Source organism: Macrosteles quadrilineatus, unplaced genomic scaffold, assembly GCF_028750875.1.
Source record: "Macrosteles quadrilineatus isolate MER2022 unplaced genomic scaffold, UCM_ALF_1.0 Scaffold_9__3_contigs__length_116548681, whole genome shotgun sequence".
Lineage (NCBI taxonomy): Eukaryota > Metazoa > Arthropoda > Insecta > Hemiptera > Cicadellidae > Macrosteles > Macrosteles quadrilineatus.
Window position 1 is genome coordinate 14,376,524 of NW_026542602.1, and position 13,924 is coordinate 14,390,447.

Consider the following 13,924-nt stretch of genomic DNA (forward strand, 5'->3'; position numbering starts at 1 on the left):
ATTTCAAAACTATTTACAAACACTAATATTGATATAATGATGTAACACTTTCATCAAACCACGACTGAAATACTTAACACACCCTTTTATGGAACATAACCCATAATTTAATACTTTAATTTTTAATTTAATATTTTTTTTCATAATTTATTTACCACTCTTTCTATGATTAATCAGTTGATCATTGTATCGGTGGTCCAAAAAAACCTCTGGGGGAGGGTGAGGGCGTTTGATTATGTTGTATCTGTGGTCTAAAAATAACTCATGAGAGGGGGGGCCCAAAAAATAAGTTTGCAGGGGGGCCCGTAAAAATTTTTTACGCCACTAACAACCATTATATAAATATAATCGTTAAAAGTGAAGAGTTGGGGAAATGTTGAAAAATACAATATCAAAGATTAGAAAATTAATTATTCTAAATCAATATAAGTCCAAACTTAAGTAATCCTAAATAAGGAGTAATCCTGTTTAGAAGCACTTATAAGTAATTGACTAATTACACTCAAAATATACTCTTACAAAGTCATATTTTCAAATTCATAACTTATAGAAAGAGTAACTCTTATTACATAAGACCATGTAAGACATATGTAGAGAGTAGGCCTATGTATCTCTAGATTAAGTAACAAAATTCAAAATTCTTAGATTCTAAATCTATTCTGTTCATATTTAAACAGTATTTTAACTTAAGAAAACCTGTGCCGAATTCAGGTACAAGTTATCCTCAGTCTGTATATAGTGTTTACAAAATAATATAATTATCGTACTGTCGTTAACTAAAACACAAGTCAGGTACCTTATCAGGTAAATGTAGTTTGCTTCAATAACACATTTGTTTTAAAACATTTCTTCGCTGTCTTTAAATAAATCTTTCTTGCTCCAAACATATACGCCTCCTCTCTTCCGGAACATCTTTTCATCGAATCCACTAGCATTCAGAGCGTTGTGGACACCAACGTCCAAGAGAGACCTAGACGGTTTCTTAGCTCCATCTCTACAGTCCAAAAACCGCATCTGAAAAGAAAACATATTGGCATTAAATATTAAGATATAACAATAACATTGGGATTACATGAGTTAAAAAAATTTTTGTTGCAATAAAAAACATGCCCATGTAACGACTTATCCTTAACCCATTGGCAGTGACTAATGAGCGTTACTCGTCTGGCCGCTGCAGGCCCAAAATCCGACTCACAAGCCTAGCTAATTTTTTTTTTTTACTTTTACTTTTATGATGTTTATAAATATCTTGCTTCGTTTTTTGCGTATTTAATTATATTTTTGGGAATGAAAGGTTGTGTTGCCATGGAAACCAGATATCACCCAAAATAAGCCGTGGTAAGGTAAAACAAAAAACTTTTTCCTATGTTATTACTTATAAAAGTAAACAACTTGTAATTTTTCTACGTAGGGAGTCAATTGAACTTTATGATAGTAGTGTCATTTGGTGTCTGGATTAATCTTGGAATTTGTAAATAAAGTTTACTTTAAAAAAAAATTATTTTTAAAACTTATTTCTATTTTTATTATTTTATTTTCTAAATTGTATAACTTTATAATTTTATTTATATAGATTATCCAATTAAACTTTTTTTGTAGACAATTTTATTGTGAACAAAATGGCAAAAGAATTATTAATTTATTACCTGAGGTTTTCTTTCCATAAAAATTAGAGTTAAAGTCTACAAATTCAGTAAAATTATATAATAATTGCTGACAGAGGGCACTGCAGACAGTGCATTAACTCCTTCCCCAGTGGGTTAAACCTGCACTACCTATTTAAGAAAAGCAACTGTGGATAACATGGATTAAAGAACCAAAATCATAAAATTGCACCAACCATCAAAACTTATAGTAACTAATATACAAATTATTCATTTTTTTCCGTCTGGTTTTTATTCTAAAACTCGCTTCAACTTTGGAAATGGAATGTCTAGTTCTGCCCATTGTAAAAGGTGCCTTCCTAATATATAGGCAATATATTATTTAGGATGGATTGAACATGTGTCACTATATAATTTGAAAGCAAAGCAATGTTTATATTTTGTATTTTTCTACAACAACAAAAAATAAAATTGACTATATATCTAGAGAACAGTTCAAATTACAGATCAATCGTGGTTAGTGCCAGTACTGTCAGTAACTGCTTGATGTACTCACCAATTCATCCAAAATCAAATAACTGTTTTGCATCTGAAATAAAATGAGTTTTGTTAATTAGTGATACTTTAATACAATTACAAATTAAAATTTAACGCTAAGTTGGTTACCAAATACTCATCTTCTCCAACTCCAGTTATTCAACTTTGTCTGCAAAGGCAAAGTGGGTATTTTTGTCAAGAAAATTTGTTATAAGTAGGAGAGGTTAATAATGTTTTATTCATTGTAATATAAATAGCCTCCGGATTGCGAAGAACAACTTGTATCCACAACTATAGTTTCGACCTGCTAGGAGGTCATCGTCAGGTGTGTACAAGGATAATATGATGTTCACATGAAGGTCGTCAGGGTCAAAAGTTTTTAACACATAACATTTACACAAACACATAGCATGCACACACATACGGCCAATAAAATAAAATAGTAGTCACAACGAACAGACCGGTGTTTGTAATTCGGAAGTTGAGTCTAGACTAAAAATTGGCAGAGGCAGCCCTACATTAAGGCGACCAAGGCGGTGCCTGGGCCCCCACCCTTTCCAGAGGCCCCGCAGAGCCGTATTCCAGGTATTAAGAAAAGCCCGCTATTGAACTCCACCTTGAGCCCCGCAATCTTTAGGGCCGCCACTGACAATTGGATTGTCTGAATCAGGTATTTAAACTATAATTTTAAGGTTAGGTTAGTTATAATTTAAATTTGTATAGTTAGTTTAATTGGAATTGATAATCCTCTTGATGATCTTCTATAATAACAAAGAACCAAAATAAAAAAAAACTTCAATGTTAACTAATATTTCAAAATGTTTTTCAGTTATTGCAACGTTTTAAAGACAAAATCTTGACTTAAATCCCTAAAAGTATTACTACTAGCTTAGTAAAGAATAGGAAATCAAGTTTTCGTTCCCAGTGGCATAGCCAGGTTCGGAGGGCCCTGAGCAGAAATTGCTTGAGTGGCCTCTTCCAAAACATCAAACATTACCATACATTTAATATAGTACTAGCTGTACCCGCGGGCTTTGCCCCGCTTAACTTCATAAGTATTCGCATGGCTCAATCACGTCCTGGTTGAAGTTCGTTCGCTACGCTCACTCACCTTCAGGTTGGAAATCGTTCGCTGCGCTCACTTGTTTTCAGGTTAGCTCGTTCGCTACGCTTACTCGCCTCCAGGTTGATGTTCGTTCGCTACGCTCACTCACCTTTTGGTTGCAAATTAGCTGTTGTCATACATTTAAAAAAGTCATCCCTTTTATTGTTTATAATACAGTACTTTTATAAAGGTTTTTATGTTTTAATATTTAACATTGGAGAATTTAAACGTTGTTAAGTGCACAGGTGTGCTGTGATTGGGGTTTAATACATTTGGACTTATTCAAAAGTAAAATAGTTTTCTGTGCTGCAATCTGTAGAAACACTGTGGCACTATTTCAAATCATGACTAATGCCACTAATGCTAATACAGAATGTTGTAGTTATTCAAACGTACAAAACAGTTGGTGAAAGTAAACATCTGCTTTTAAATTATATTTATTTGTAAACATTCTAGATCAAAAAGTCTGACATTGGCCCACTTAAACCCCTCTGGGGCAGAGCCCTTTTGACGGATCTGCACCAAACTTCACTCGAACCATCCTTGAAAGATGCTTAATAATGCCTGAAAGTTTCATTACAATCTGTCGAGCGGTTTCGGAGTCCATAACGTATATACACATATATATACATACATAGTTCCTCTATTATAGATATAGATATTTGTTTCCCTCTTAAGCCGGGTTTGCCTAGGCGCAGAAGCAGAGAGCGGAGAGAGGAATGCGGAGAGCGGACTCCACTTGTCTTAGGTAATTTAATGTTACTGTTTTCCTAGAAGCAGAGCGGAACACCATGTTAATCTCTTTTCCGCTCTCCGCGTTCCTCTCTCCGCTTCCCCGGCTAGGAAAACCCAGCTTTAATGGTCTTTGAGGATGTTTTGTTGATAAGATGAAGCACAACCTACGTCAATATTTTGAATTTATTTTTGAAAGTCCAAACCAGCTGTAACGGTTATTTAGTATTGCCATTCGGGCCAGTGACGTAATTGGTTTATTTTTATGATCCATACCGTTTCAGATCTATATTATTCGAAGAAAGATATAGTTTAGTCTGAAGATTGAGTGCCAAGATATAAGTATAAATTGTTACGTAATATGTAATTTATTGTAAAATAATACTATAGGTACGGTACTTTGTAAAAAGGGCCTAAAACGTCTCCTTTCTATTAAACTAATTACGAACAACTATTACTGTCATTTAGATGCAAAATGTGAGTCAGCCAATACCAAAACCGCCCTACACCTTTAACCCACCAGTACACGAGCGGCTAATTGTAACACCAGTAAACACGTGGACTGGCATTCCGTGTCTTACTTCTTACTAGAAACGCTCTTTTATGTACCTTATAAAGTTCATATAGCATCAAAATTTCTAATAATCCAAATATAGGTAGGCCTAAATAGTTATAGACCAATTTCAAAAATTAGTTACAATTATTTCAAATTGAAAATGTCCTGTTCAAAACCAATCAGTCAATCGCTGGCCTGTTCTTCATCCTCTTGAAACATGACGCGCCTAACTTTACACCCTCGTAGCTCAGGGCCATTAGACGCTAAGACGGTCAAAACACCGCTATTGTAGTGGGGGGGGGAAGGTGGATGGCACGTCATGTCATTCGCTCGTGGATTTACTTATTTCGGTGCACTTTTTCAAAGACACATATATACATATATTGTATACAAATTTTAACAGATAGTGTTTTGGCCTCTGAGGACATCAAAAATTAAAAATTATTTCGATCCTGGTCTAGGTCTTACTGTGCTCCGTACGGTAATATCTACTTAAATTCGCAAAAACCTAGAAAACATAAAAGAATAGGTCTCTTTGGCGAAAACTTCCTCTGTACTGGAGAACTCACTCCACTAAAAGCTATTGAATAGAATATTATGGTTCCCTTTAGCCAAATGTTCATATCTAAACACATATTCTGTTTGGGCACTATTTCATCACTTTAACCTTTGAAACTTACCTTAGCATTGCTTTCAGGCACTAAACAAGGCAGGTGACTATGCCGCTCAAGAAACTCTTCAAACTCTTCACTGCTAATGACAAACTTTTCCGCATTCCGCAGAGCTTCAGGTCCAGCATTCTCTCCTTCCAGCAACAAACACTGAAACACCTGAAGAAACATTCTATGTCGATAACCTGTCTGAGTGAAGTAGAGTCAAACAGTTTCTGGAATTTATTTTAAGCTATTTATTGTGTGGAAGTTTATTTGCAGTTAGTAGGGGAGGGGTGGGGGAAAATATTATTACATTTTGTAAGAGTTCAGCTCAGCCACTCTTTACAAGCTGAGAGTGTTCATGGACTTCGGGCCAAAGGCAGCGATGTCGTGGGTTTGGATCCTGGTAACTGTCCCAAACATTTTAACAGTACAGTTCACCTACGTACTGTACCGGTTCACCTCTTGCTTTGCTGGATATGTTCCACGCACAGATCTGTAGTCTATGTGGATGGGCAAATGCAAGGAACCTTTTCCCCAACTTATATTGCACCATTTTATCATAGCTTCAAAACCAAACAACTAATTCTGTGAAGCCTTTGTAAAGTTTAATTTAATCATCAATTGAGTATGGTGGTTATGTTATAATCCACCTTCTATGAATCATGTTCGTTCACATTAATAACACTCTAGTTCTTCAACTTATCACCGCCGATAGCCTACACCTTTTATCCTACACTTACATTACTTTTTATCTCAATATTTATAACTCAATCAGACATACAACTTGGCTTTTAATGTTTTAGTGGGTTTGATAAGATAATAGATGCCTCTCGAGCAAAAATGGTCTCAAATTAATATGCAATAAAGATAACAAGTTTAAAATCAATATTTTCGATTTAGTGCTGGAGTTACATTGTTTCACACTCAATACTCTATGTTCTTGTCACTCATCTCCATTCATACTTGGCTTAAAATACCTACCTTCGTTTGATCGCCATTTCAGTTAAAAGTATTAAAGTATTTCACTAATGTCAATGACTCCTAGACCACTGTTACATTTTTTTACAGCTTTGATATAATGTTTAATGAAAATAGAGTATTCTTATTCTTCTGGTCAAATTATCATAAATAGCATTTTTACAAATAAAAATCTGAATAGCAGGGCATTTTGAAAATTGATGACTTAAATGATAATGGAAAGGTTACACATGTCTTGATAATGCAGTAAACATTGTTCCTCATATCACTGGGAAGATAGTTTCTAGTACCTAATCATCAACAATAACTCGTCCCCTAATTATATAACCAAACAGTAAAGCACAAATCAATAAAATAACCCTAAAACAATAGAAACTAAATTTTGCCGACACTAGCGCACGTAGTGTCACCGTACATGAACTAGACACGAAAAACGAGCTTCAAATTTTGCAATGGGATGAGAAGTCTACTTGTGTTGATTAGTCTATGATTGAGGTATGTGCCCTTAGGAAAGGGCTTATCGAAAAACTGATATTTTTTTAAAGAAAGTTTCACATTAAGACTTCGACTCATAAGTAAGACTTCATAAAAGTAAAACTTCCAGTAAGCGGTTGATAGGTGTACAGCTTAAGAGTTTCTCAAAAGTATGTGATACTTATATTAGCTTTATACACTGTATATAGGTAGATTAACCGCAGTGAGTGCTTTGGACTTGTCAAATTATCATTATTGTGTTGATTGGTATGAAGCAAAGAAAATGTTGGCATCCCAATGGTTCTTTGGATTTGTTACTGATATTATTTAATTAGTATTATTTTAAAATTGTTTTTAAAAGGTTTATTCCAAACGATCCGTCACATTCTATAAACTACAATTAATTACCTTCCATGTTCACATGAACGGCTGAATTAGATAGTTTATAAATTTAAGATACAAACAAGCACATTACCTTCCATCGTACTGGCCGCAGAATAGCAATACATTCTCCCATATATTCGTCAACATTGTAAGTGTTCACAACGGTGTTGATTTTAAACATTACCTGGCAATCACAAGTAAGAACAACAAATTAAAACATGTTATATTTAAAATATGAATAACAGTACCAGTATGCATATATATCTTCTTAAATGTCATTATTTTTATTTAAAAATGATTATGTAAAAATAAACCATTCTTCTGTTCTAAGTATATATGAGTCTTAATAAGTTAAAATAAGTTTGTAGTTAAAAACTTTTAGGTACGTATGTAATTATGTAATTATTGTAATTTGAAAACACTAAAAAGTATATATTTTGCACACATTCACTCCCATATTTCATTCGGTTTAGCATTATATGGGTCAACAAAAATATTAAATATGGATAGCATTCTGATCTGAAGCGACAAAAAGAAGCTATCAGAATTATGCTTAAGCTTAAACGAGATGATTCGGCAAAAGAACATTTTAAGAAATTACAAATTTTTACAGTTTATGGGCAATTTATTTATGAAACAATTCTTATTGCTAAACAAAAATGAATCTGAGCAAGTAATAAATTCAGCGCATTCTTATAATTTTAGGAGAAGGGAGTTTGTCCAGTCTCACAAATAAAAATGTTTGGAATAAAAACCCTCATATGCTGGTAACGATTTTCTAAAATTTGTCCTTGAATTCATAAAAAAAGAAAACCTATCTAGATTCAATAAAATTCTAAAAGAGCATATAATAAATCTAGCATTATGTTCTTTTGATGAATTTTCCACCTCCCATAAATAGAAATAGTATTTTTACCACCAATGTACATGATGTACATGAGTATTCTGTACCACCAATGTACATGATTAACGAATAAAGATGTTTGAATATGAATATGAGTTCATCATTATAACAAAAAATATGTAACCAATTTATTGATAGTAAACTGAAATGATTAAATGAGGAGGCGGAACCGTTATTCTCGATGATGTTTTTTGACTCTGCAAACAATAAGTGTCACTTCTGATGCCGCTCAAGGTTCCATACTTAACCTGGACTTCTACATGTAGAACATTGCCTACAACAGCTTCCAAAGATCTAAAATGCCTGAGGAAACCGTCTTACTTGGGTACGCCGATGACATCACAGCTTTGATAGCTGCAAATGCGCACCATCAACGCATAGACAGCAGAACATAGAGACTCGCATGCTCTGAGTAAAACCTAAAACCGAGATAGGTAGGGATTCTGACCAAAAAACAGATTGACAGTATTGACACCATTGTGTCATTAAGGGTGGTGGACGTCCAAAAATAATGTTTGTATTATTTTCCTAGAAAGGTCTAGCCCTAATCTTTTTGCTAAAGTTCGACTTTGTCACATCCGTGTTGTTTAAATTTGTCACATCCGGTTTGGGTAGGACAATACCACATTTTTTACTACGCCTAAATACTTACATACTCACAGATGCATAAGGTTCATATTGGAACATTTACCTTATACTTTTCGCACCAGTCTCTTATTTGCTTTAACTTTTGTACGTGGTTTCGCCCTTGTCCACGACCAATCTTCTTATTTGTCTCTTCATCAAAAGAATCACAAGAAATTGCCAAAATATCCAAGTATAATCCTACAAAATGCAATAAGACGAATGTCACTGATGTTTAAACCACATTTACTATTATTGTTCCTAAAAAAATTAAATGAAAAAGGAAACAGTGCTTGTTGGCTTTGGAAAAATTAGGAAATAGTCTTTAAGTAAACTTGAGGGCAATCCCAAACCAGTGTAGTAGCAACTATATTTAAATAAATTTAAAATTATTAATTGATATGAAAGTTTTGAAGCACGGATCAGTTTTGAATTGATCAAACTGCCTGTTTGTACTGTAGCAAGATAAATACAGTAGAACCTCTTTAATCCGAAAATCTTAAAAATCTAAAAATCTTAAGCTCAACCTATCCAGTAGCGAGTTTTCGGACCCAGTCCTTCAACCCACCACTGGATAGGTTTAAGAACCCTGTCAAGGGGGGGGGCAACCTAGGGGTTTGACACCCCCCCAAGAAAAGAACTGGGTTTGGGGCTCCTCCGCTGGGAAATTTGGCATTTTTAAAGCCGTTACAGCCATTTTTAACATCTGGAAAACTGTATCCAGAAAACCACAGTTACAATTTTAGGACAAAATTTATGTTTAAATTGATTATTCCAGGGCCCATTGGGGTGAATTTTAGCACCTGTAGCCCCCCCCCCTCCTTGGAACCACCACCAATTATCCACAAAACAACAGATTTTCTTAATAGAGAAATAAATAGCTTAGGTGAGAAAACCCATCTCTATATCTTCTCCCGGGAAAAGCTATGACTTTTAACTGTAAATATACACTAAAATATATATTCTAATAATTATGATGTGTAAAATATCCTCTATAAAATAATTCTAATAGCACAAAAACTGAGAAGCGTGGAAAAAAACAAATAAGTTATGGCATTCATATAATCTATTTGGGTGTATGGGTCAGATCACTAACACCCGACACGGGTAATTAACATTTGTTTGAGTAAAATTAGGATGAGAAAAACTTACCATATTTCTTAAACCATGCCTCCCTTATAAGGCTACCATTGCTCACAATGGATACACTGGGCAACTTTAGGTCTACTTTGCAGTATTTCACTAGAGTACCAAGAAATTCCCCATTTTTGTGAATAAATGGTTCTCCGCCGGAGAAGTTGACCTTTTCCATTCCTAAGAGAGAAAAAACATAATATAGCCTTTAACTAGCTTAGATTTGGTAGAAATGTTTACTCCATTTGAGTAAACTATGTAAGTAAACACCAAAATTAAGGCTATCTCTAAAACCAAAAACATAATCAAGTTAAACTTAGCAAAATGTGTCAAAATCAGGTCTGTTAATTTGTAGCTTGCTGGTTCTAATTAGAGCCTGATTGGATTTACACTAAAATGTCTCCTTAAAAATATTACATTTATTCCCTATTTAAATACCATTAGTTTAACAAGTACTTAGGTTTGCTGCAACAGGGAGGGTGGTAAAAAATTGTTTTTTGTAAAATTTTAATAGTTTAGTATGAAATGAATGCATTTTCCAAATTTGATCAAAATATGCTCATAAACAAGCAAACTACAACAGTTTACAATTTTCTCCATAAGAATAGCATGGGAATTTTAAATTTATAATTTTTGAATTTTCTCCGTAGCCATCAGGCGCATAATAACGCTCAAATAGGCCTATACTAAATCATTTGTTTTTTAAGCTCTACAAAATGGTTTGGAAAGAAGTTGCTGAATTTGATGTTTTTAGGGCTAAAAATGGGAAAAACCAATTTTTACCCCATTAAACCCCCTATAAACCCCTCTTCCCACAGTCCGATCATGCTGGTTCGCAAACTCCTTCGAATAAACGTAGGTTTACACGTTTCGACGTTTGTACCAAATTTCATCAAAATCGATTGATTTTTGCTCGTTATCGCGCTAACGGACACATATATTATATATATATGAATTTGAACGGATGATGTTTTTGGCCTCTAGGACCTCAGAACGAAAAAGTAAATTGGTCCCGGGTCCAGGTCTTACCATGAGTACTACGGTAATAGCTTATTCCCTATATGGGGAATTCGCTAAACAGGAGGTAAAAAATCTTAAAAATTGTATTCTCCTTATTTTAACCCTGAGATCCCCAACCTGGCATTTCACAAACTCGGCACCCTTCCAGTCCACATTACTGTACGCCGAGTTTGCGGGACTCTACTAATTTGGTTTAAGTTATTTAAGTATTGAATCGTTGTTTTGAGTAGGTAGGTACATTTTAAGTTACGGTTTTGTTAAATTTACACTGATTAAACGCCTAATAAGTTAAGTATGGTACACACACTTCAACCTTCTAAGTTAAGTTAGTAGCCTAGTCGTAACTTACTCGTTAAACTTAATTTTATTCAAATGGGGAATAAATCTGATATGGTTAAGGAAATGTTATTTTTTTACAATCAGACAAAGGGAATTTACTTAGTAGGCCTACGCAGGTTTGCTGTATTTTGATAAGGTGTTTAGAATTAGCCTAGGTTCCAGTTTATAAGTAAGATATGGCTAGGGAAGTAACTTAAAACTTTTAAACGGTAATTAAATGTTAAATTGGTTATAACTTATTACCTGCATCTTTTAACAGCTTCAGTCCATGTTTGGCTTTCTCCACAGGCAAAACAACCGAATTTTTAGCAGTGTGAAAACAAAATCCACACTGGTAATTGCACTGTCTTGTAAAATGATAGTTAACACTTTTAGGAACCATGTTTTGACTACCAGTTTCTGCATTTTTAATATCCACAGGTTCATAGTAGTGTTTAAACCACTTCAAAAGAAAAATATAAACCTGAACCATAAAGTGCCAAAGTTCAACAAACATTTTCACTTATTCCTACTCCCTATCACAAAAAACACTTTTTAATAAATTGTAAATAGGCCTAAGAAGTTATGTTACAAATAATCATAACTTAAGATCAAATTGAATACAGAGTCAAAACATTCCTCCTTGGTGGCAAAGCAGGGATTGTGCAATACTGTATTGGTACTTCTGCCTCAACACAGCACTTATTGCAATTGCAAAATGAATCATCTGCATATTTTTCGAGCTTGAAACTGGGGACGGGAAGTACAGAGATTTTCTTCTTCTTCTTTACTTACCACAAAGATACCAGTACACACAGACTACGTCACAACGTCAGGTATGCCAAAATAAGAAGTTAAAAGGCCGTTTTAAATTTTTCGCGCCAAAAGCGATTTTGCCAATCTGAAGAAAAAATGCTAGAAAAAGTCAGACGATTTTGGCATATTATAATTATGTTAAAGGGTTATAGTAGTATGTTTTCTGTTGTTAAAGCGTCGAGAAAGCGAAATTATCTTCTTGAGTATGAATTTATACATACGCTTTATTATAAAAGACTGTTCAACAACCACAAAATATACACAGAATTATAAACGGTAAATATATAAATGAATATGATTTTTTGTAGTGTAGACCATAGATTAAACATACTCCCTCTTTTTGGTTGGTCTATATGGATAAAACTGGTTAGATAAAGCCATCTTTTATCAATGGTTAGACATAAACAGAAATTCAAACCATCTTGAAATTATTATTTAAAAAGAGCATTATGCACAGATAACGATTAACGACAATATTATGAAGTATCTTGAATGAAATAAAAGGTTTCTTGCCACAGAACAAAAGTTAAAATAGTCTTTATAGATTAAGGCGAGTCTTTTACTCTTCCTACTATTTAAAGTTTATTTTGCTGTGTGTATCATATTCATTTCAGACTCATTATTGTGTTGATGTTCAATAATGTCTCTATATACTAAGCTACCCATATTTTACTAAAATACACTTGATTAGCGTCCCTGTAGCAGCAAACCTAGGCACTTGTTAAGCCGAATGTTATTTCAATAGATTTAATTGAACATCAAATAAGGCAAATAGAAATTCGCTTAGTGTGGAGGTTTGCAGTGGCGGGGGTATCTTTATATAATCTCACCGATGTAGGATCCAAGCATTCAAGTAAATACTCAAGTAAGCTCTATAACTTCTCAGCTTCTCGATACTCGAGTTTCTTTGGTTTTACCATACTCCCTTAGTAGATTTCTCATCCTTATGGAACAGCTGAAGACAATTTTATTGTTAGTTCATGTACGGTTTATGTAGAGGTCGTGTTTTGTTTACAATTTGTTTCCCGTTATTACAGCCATTTAAAACCTCGTTTAACCAAATAATACGATCTAATCATAAACAATAACTTGTCCCCTAGTTATATAACCAAACCCAGTAAAGCACAAATCAAGAAATTAACCCTAAAATAATGGAAACAAAGTTTCATCGACACTAGCGCCTTTGTGTAACGTACACTAGACACAAAAAACGTGCTTCAAAATTTACAATGGGATGAGAAGTCTACTTGTGTTGGTTATAGTCTATGGTTTTACTCAGTTAAGGCATCAAACAAACCATTACAAGGGGAGTATGTTTAACCTATGGTTAATAGTCCAGGCTTAACTTGCAGCAGAGCAGCAGCAGAGAAGACACGGCCACCAAGGTGGCAGTGAGAGAAGAGCAGCTAATATGCACTACCGCACGGCCACTTTTAACTACAGGCCGCGGCCTGGTAGAATTGGCAACGCTGCAAGTGGTTTTGTTTAGTGACAGACATACCATAAGATAACATGGCAGACAGGGGACGTCAGCATCAGCTCATTAATTCTCACTTTATTGATTTAAATTTATGAACATAAATTTATTAAAATATTGAAAATAAAACATACAGAACTGAAAACCGAAACAAAATGAATTAAAAATCTATATCTGTACATTTTAAGCGGAGTTAATATTGTCCTAGTTCAGTTAGTAGTCATTCTTTCGTAAATACACACACAAATAACATTTAGCTGCTTCCAAACAAAACAGCTGTTACAACACCACTTGCAACGTTGCCACTTCGAAGGCCTGGAGTTAAAGGTTAAAGCATAGCCACCTGTGGTTAAAGGCGGCCGTGACTGCCGGCCGCACAATTTTTATTTCAGCTGCAGTTATTTTAATAAGAACAAAATTAGAGCATTCAATTGGCTGAGGGAACACCATTAGCGCAATGAAACGGGCGGTGGTCTAATGGATAGCGTACCGGGCTGCTATACTTATGGTACCAGGTTCGAAACCCGTCGGGGGCACAAACTTTTTGTTTATGATTTTTGCATCATCAGCAAGTTTGGTTAGTTTTGTTAGGTTATAACAGTTAA

The 13,924-nt window shown here is 34.4% G+C and overlaps 1 protein-coding gene across 1 annotated transcript; it reads right to left on the reverse strand.

Annotated features, from left to right (window-relative positions):
- Positions 1–487: 487 nt before the first annotated feature.
- LOC129002630 (S-adenosylmethionine-dependent nucleotide dehydratase RSAD2-like) lies at positions 488–11,710 on the reverse strand. The gene is made up of 7 exons (XM_054430580.1): positions 11,291–11,710; positions 9,707–9,868; positions 8,622–8,755; positions 7,118–7,210; positions 5,215–5,364; positions 2,161–2,193; positions 488–1,014 (listed from the first exon to the last, which is right to left on the reverse strand). The coding sequence occupies exons 1-7, from the start codon at positions 11,541–11,543 to the stop codon at positions 838–840; spliced, it is 1,002 nt and encodes a 333-aa protein (XP_054286555.1). The 5' UTR covers positions 11,544–11,710; the 3' UTR covers positions 488–837.
- Between the last annotated feature and the right edge of the window lie 2,214 nt (positions 11,711–13,924).

What these genes read in the sequence shown, in the direction of transcription:
- LOC129002630 (XM_054430580.1), bottom strand. Translation starts at nt 11,543, where the DNA reads ATGTTTGTTGAACTTTGGCACTTTATGGTTCAGGTTTATATTTTTCTT. An exon ending in GAAGCTGTTAAAAGATGCAG is followed by an intron (nt 9,869 to 11,290) that starts GTAATAAGTTAT and finishes TTTCTCTCTTAG; the next exon opens with GAATGGAAAAGGTCAACTTC. An exon ending in TGCGGCCAGTACGATGGAAG is followed by an intron (nt 5,365 to 7,117) that starts GTAATGTGCTTG and finishes ATGTTTCTTCAG; the next exon opens with GTGTTTCAGTGTTTGTTGCT.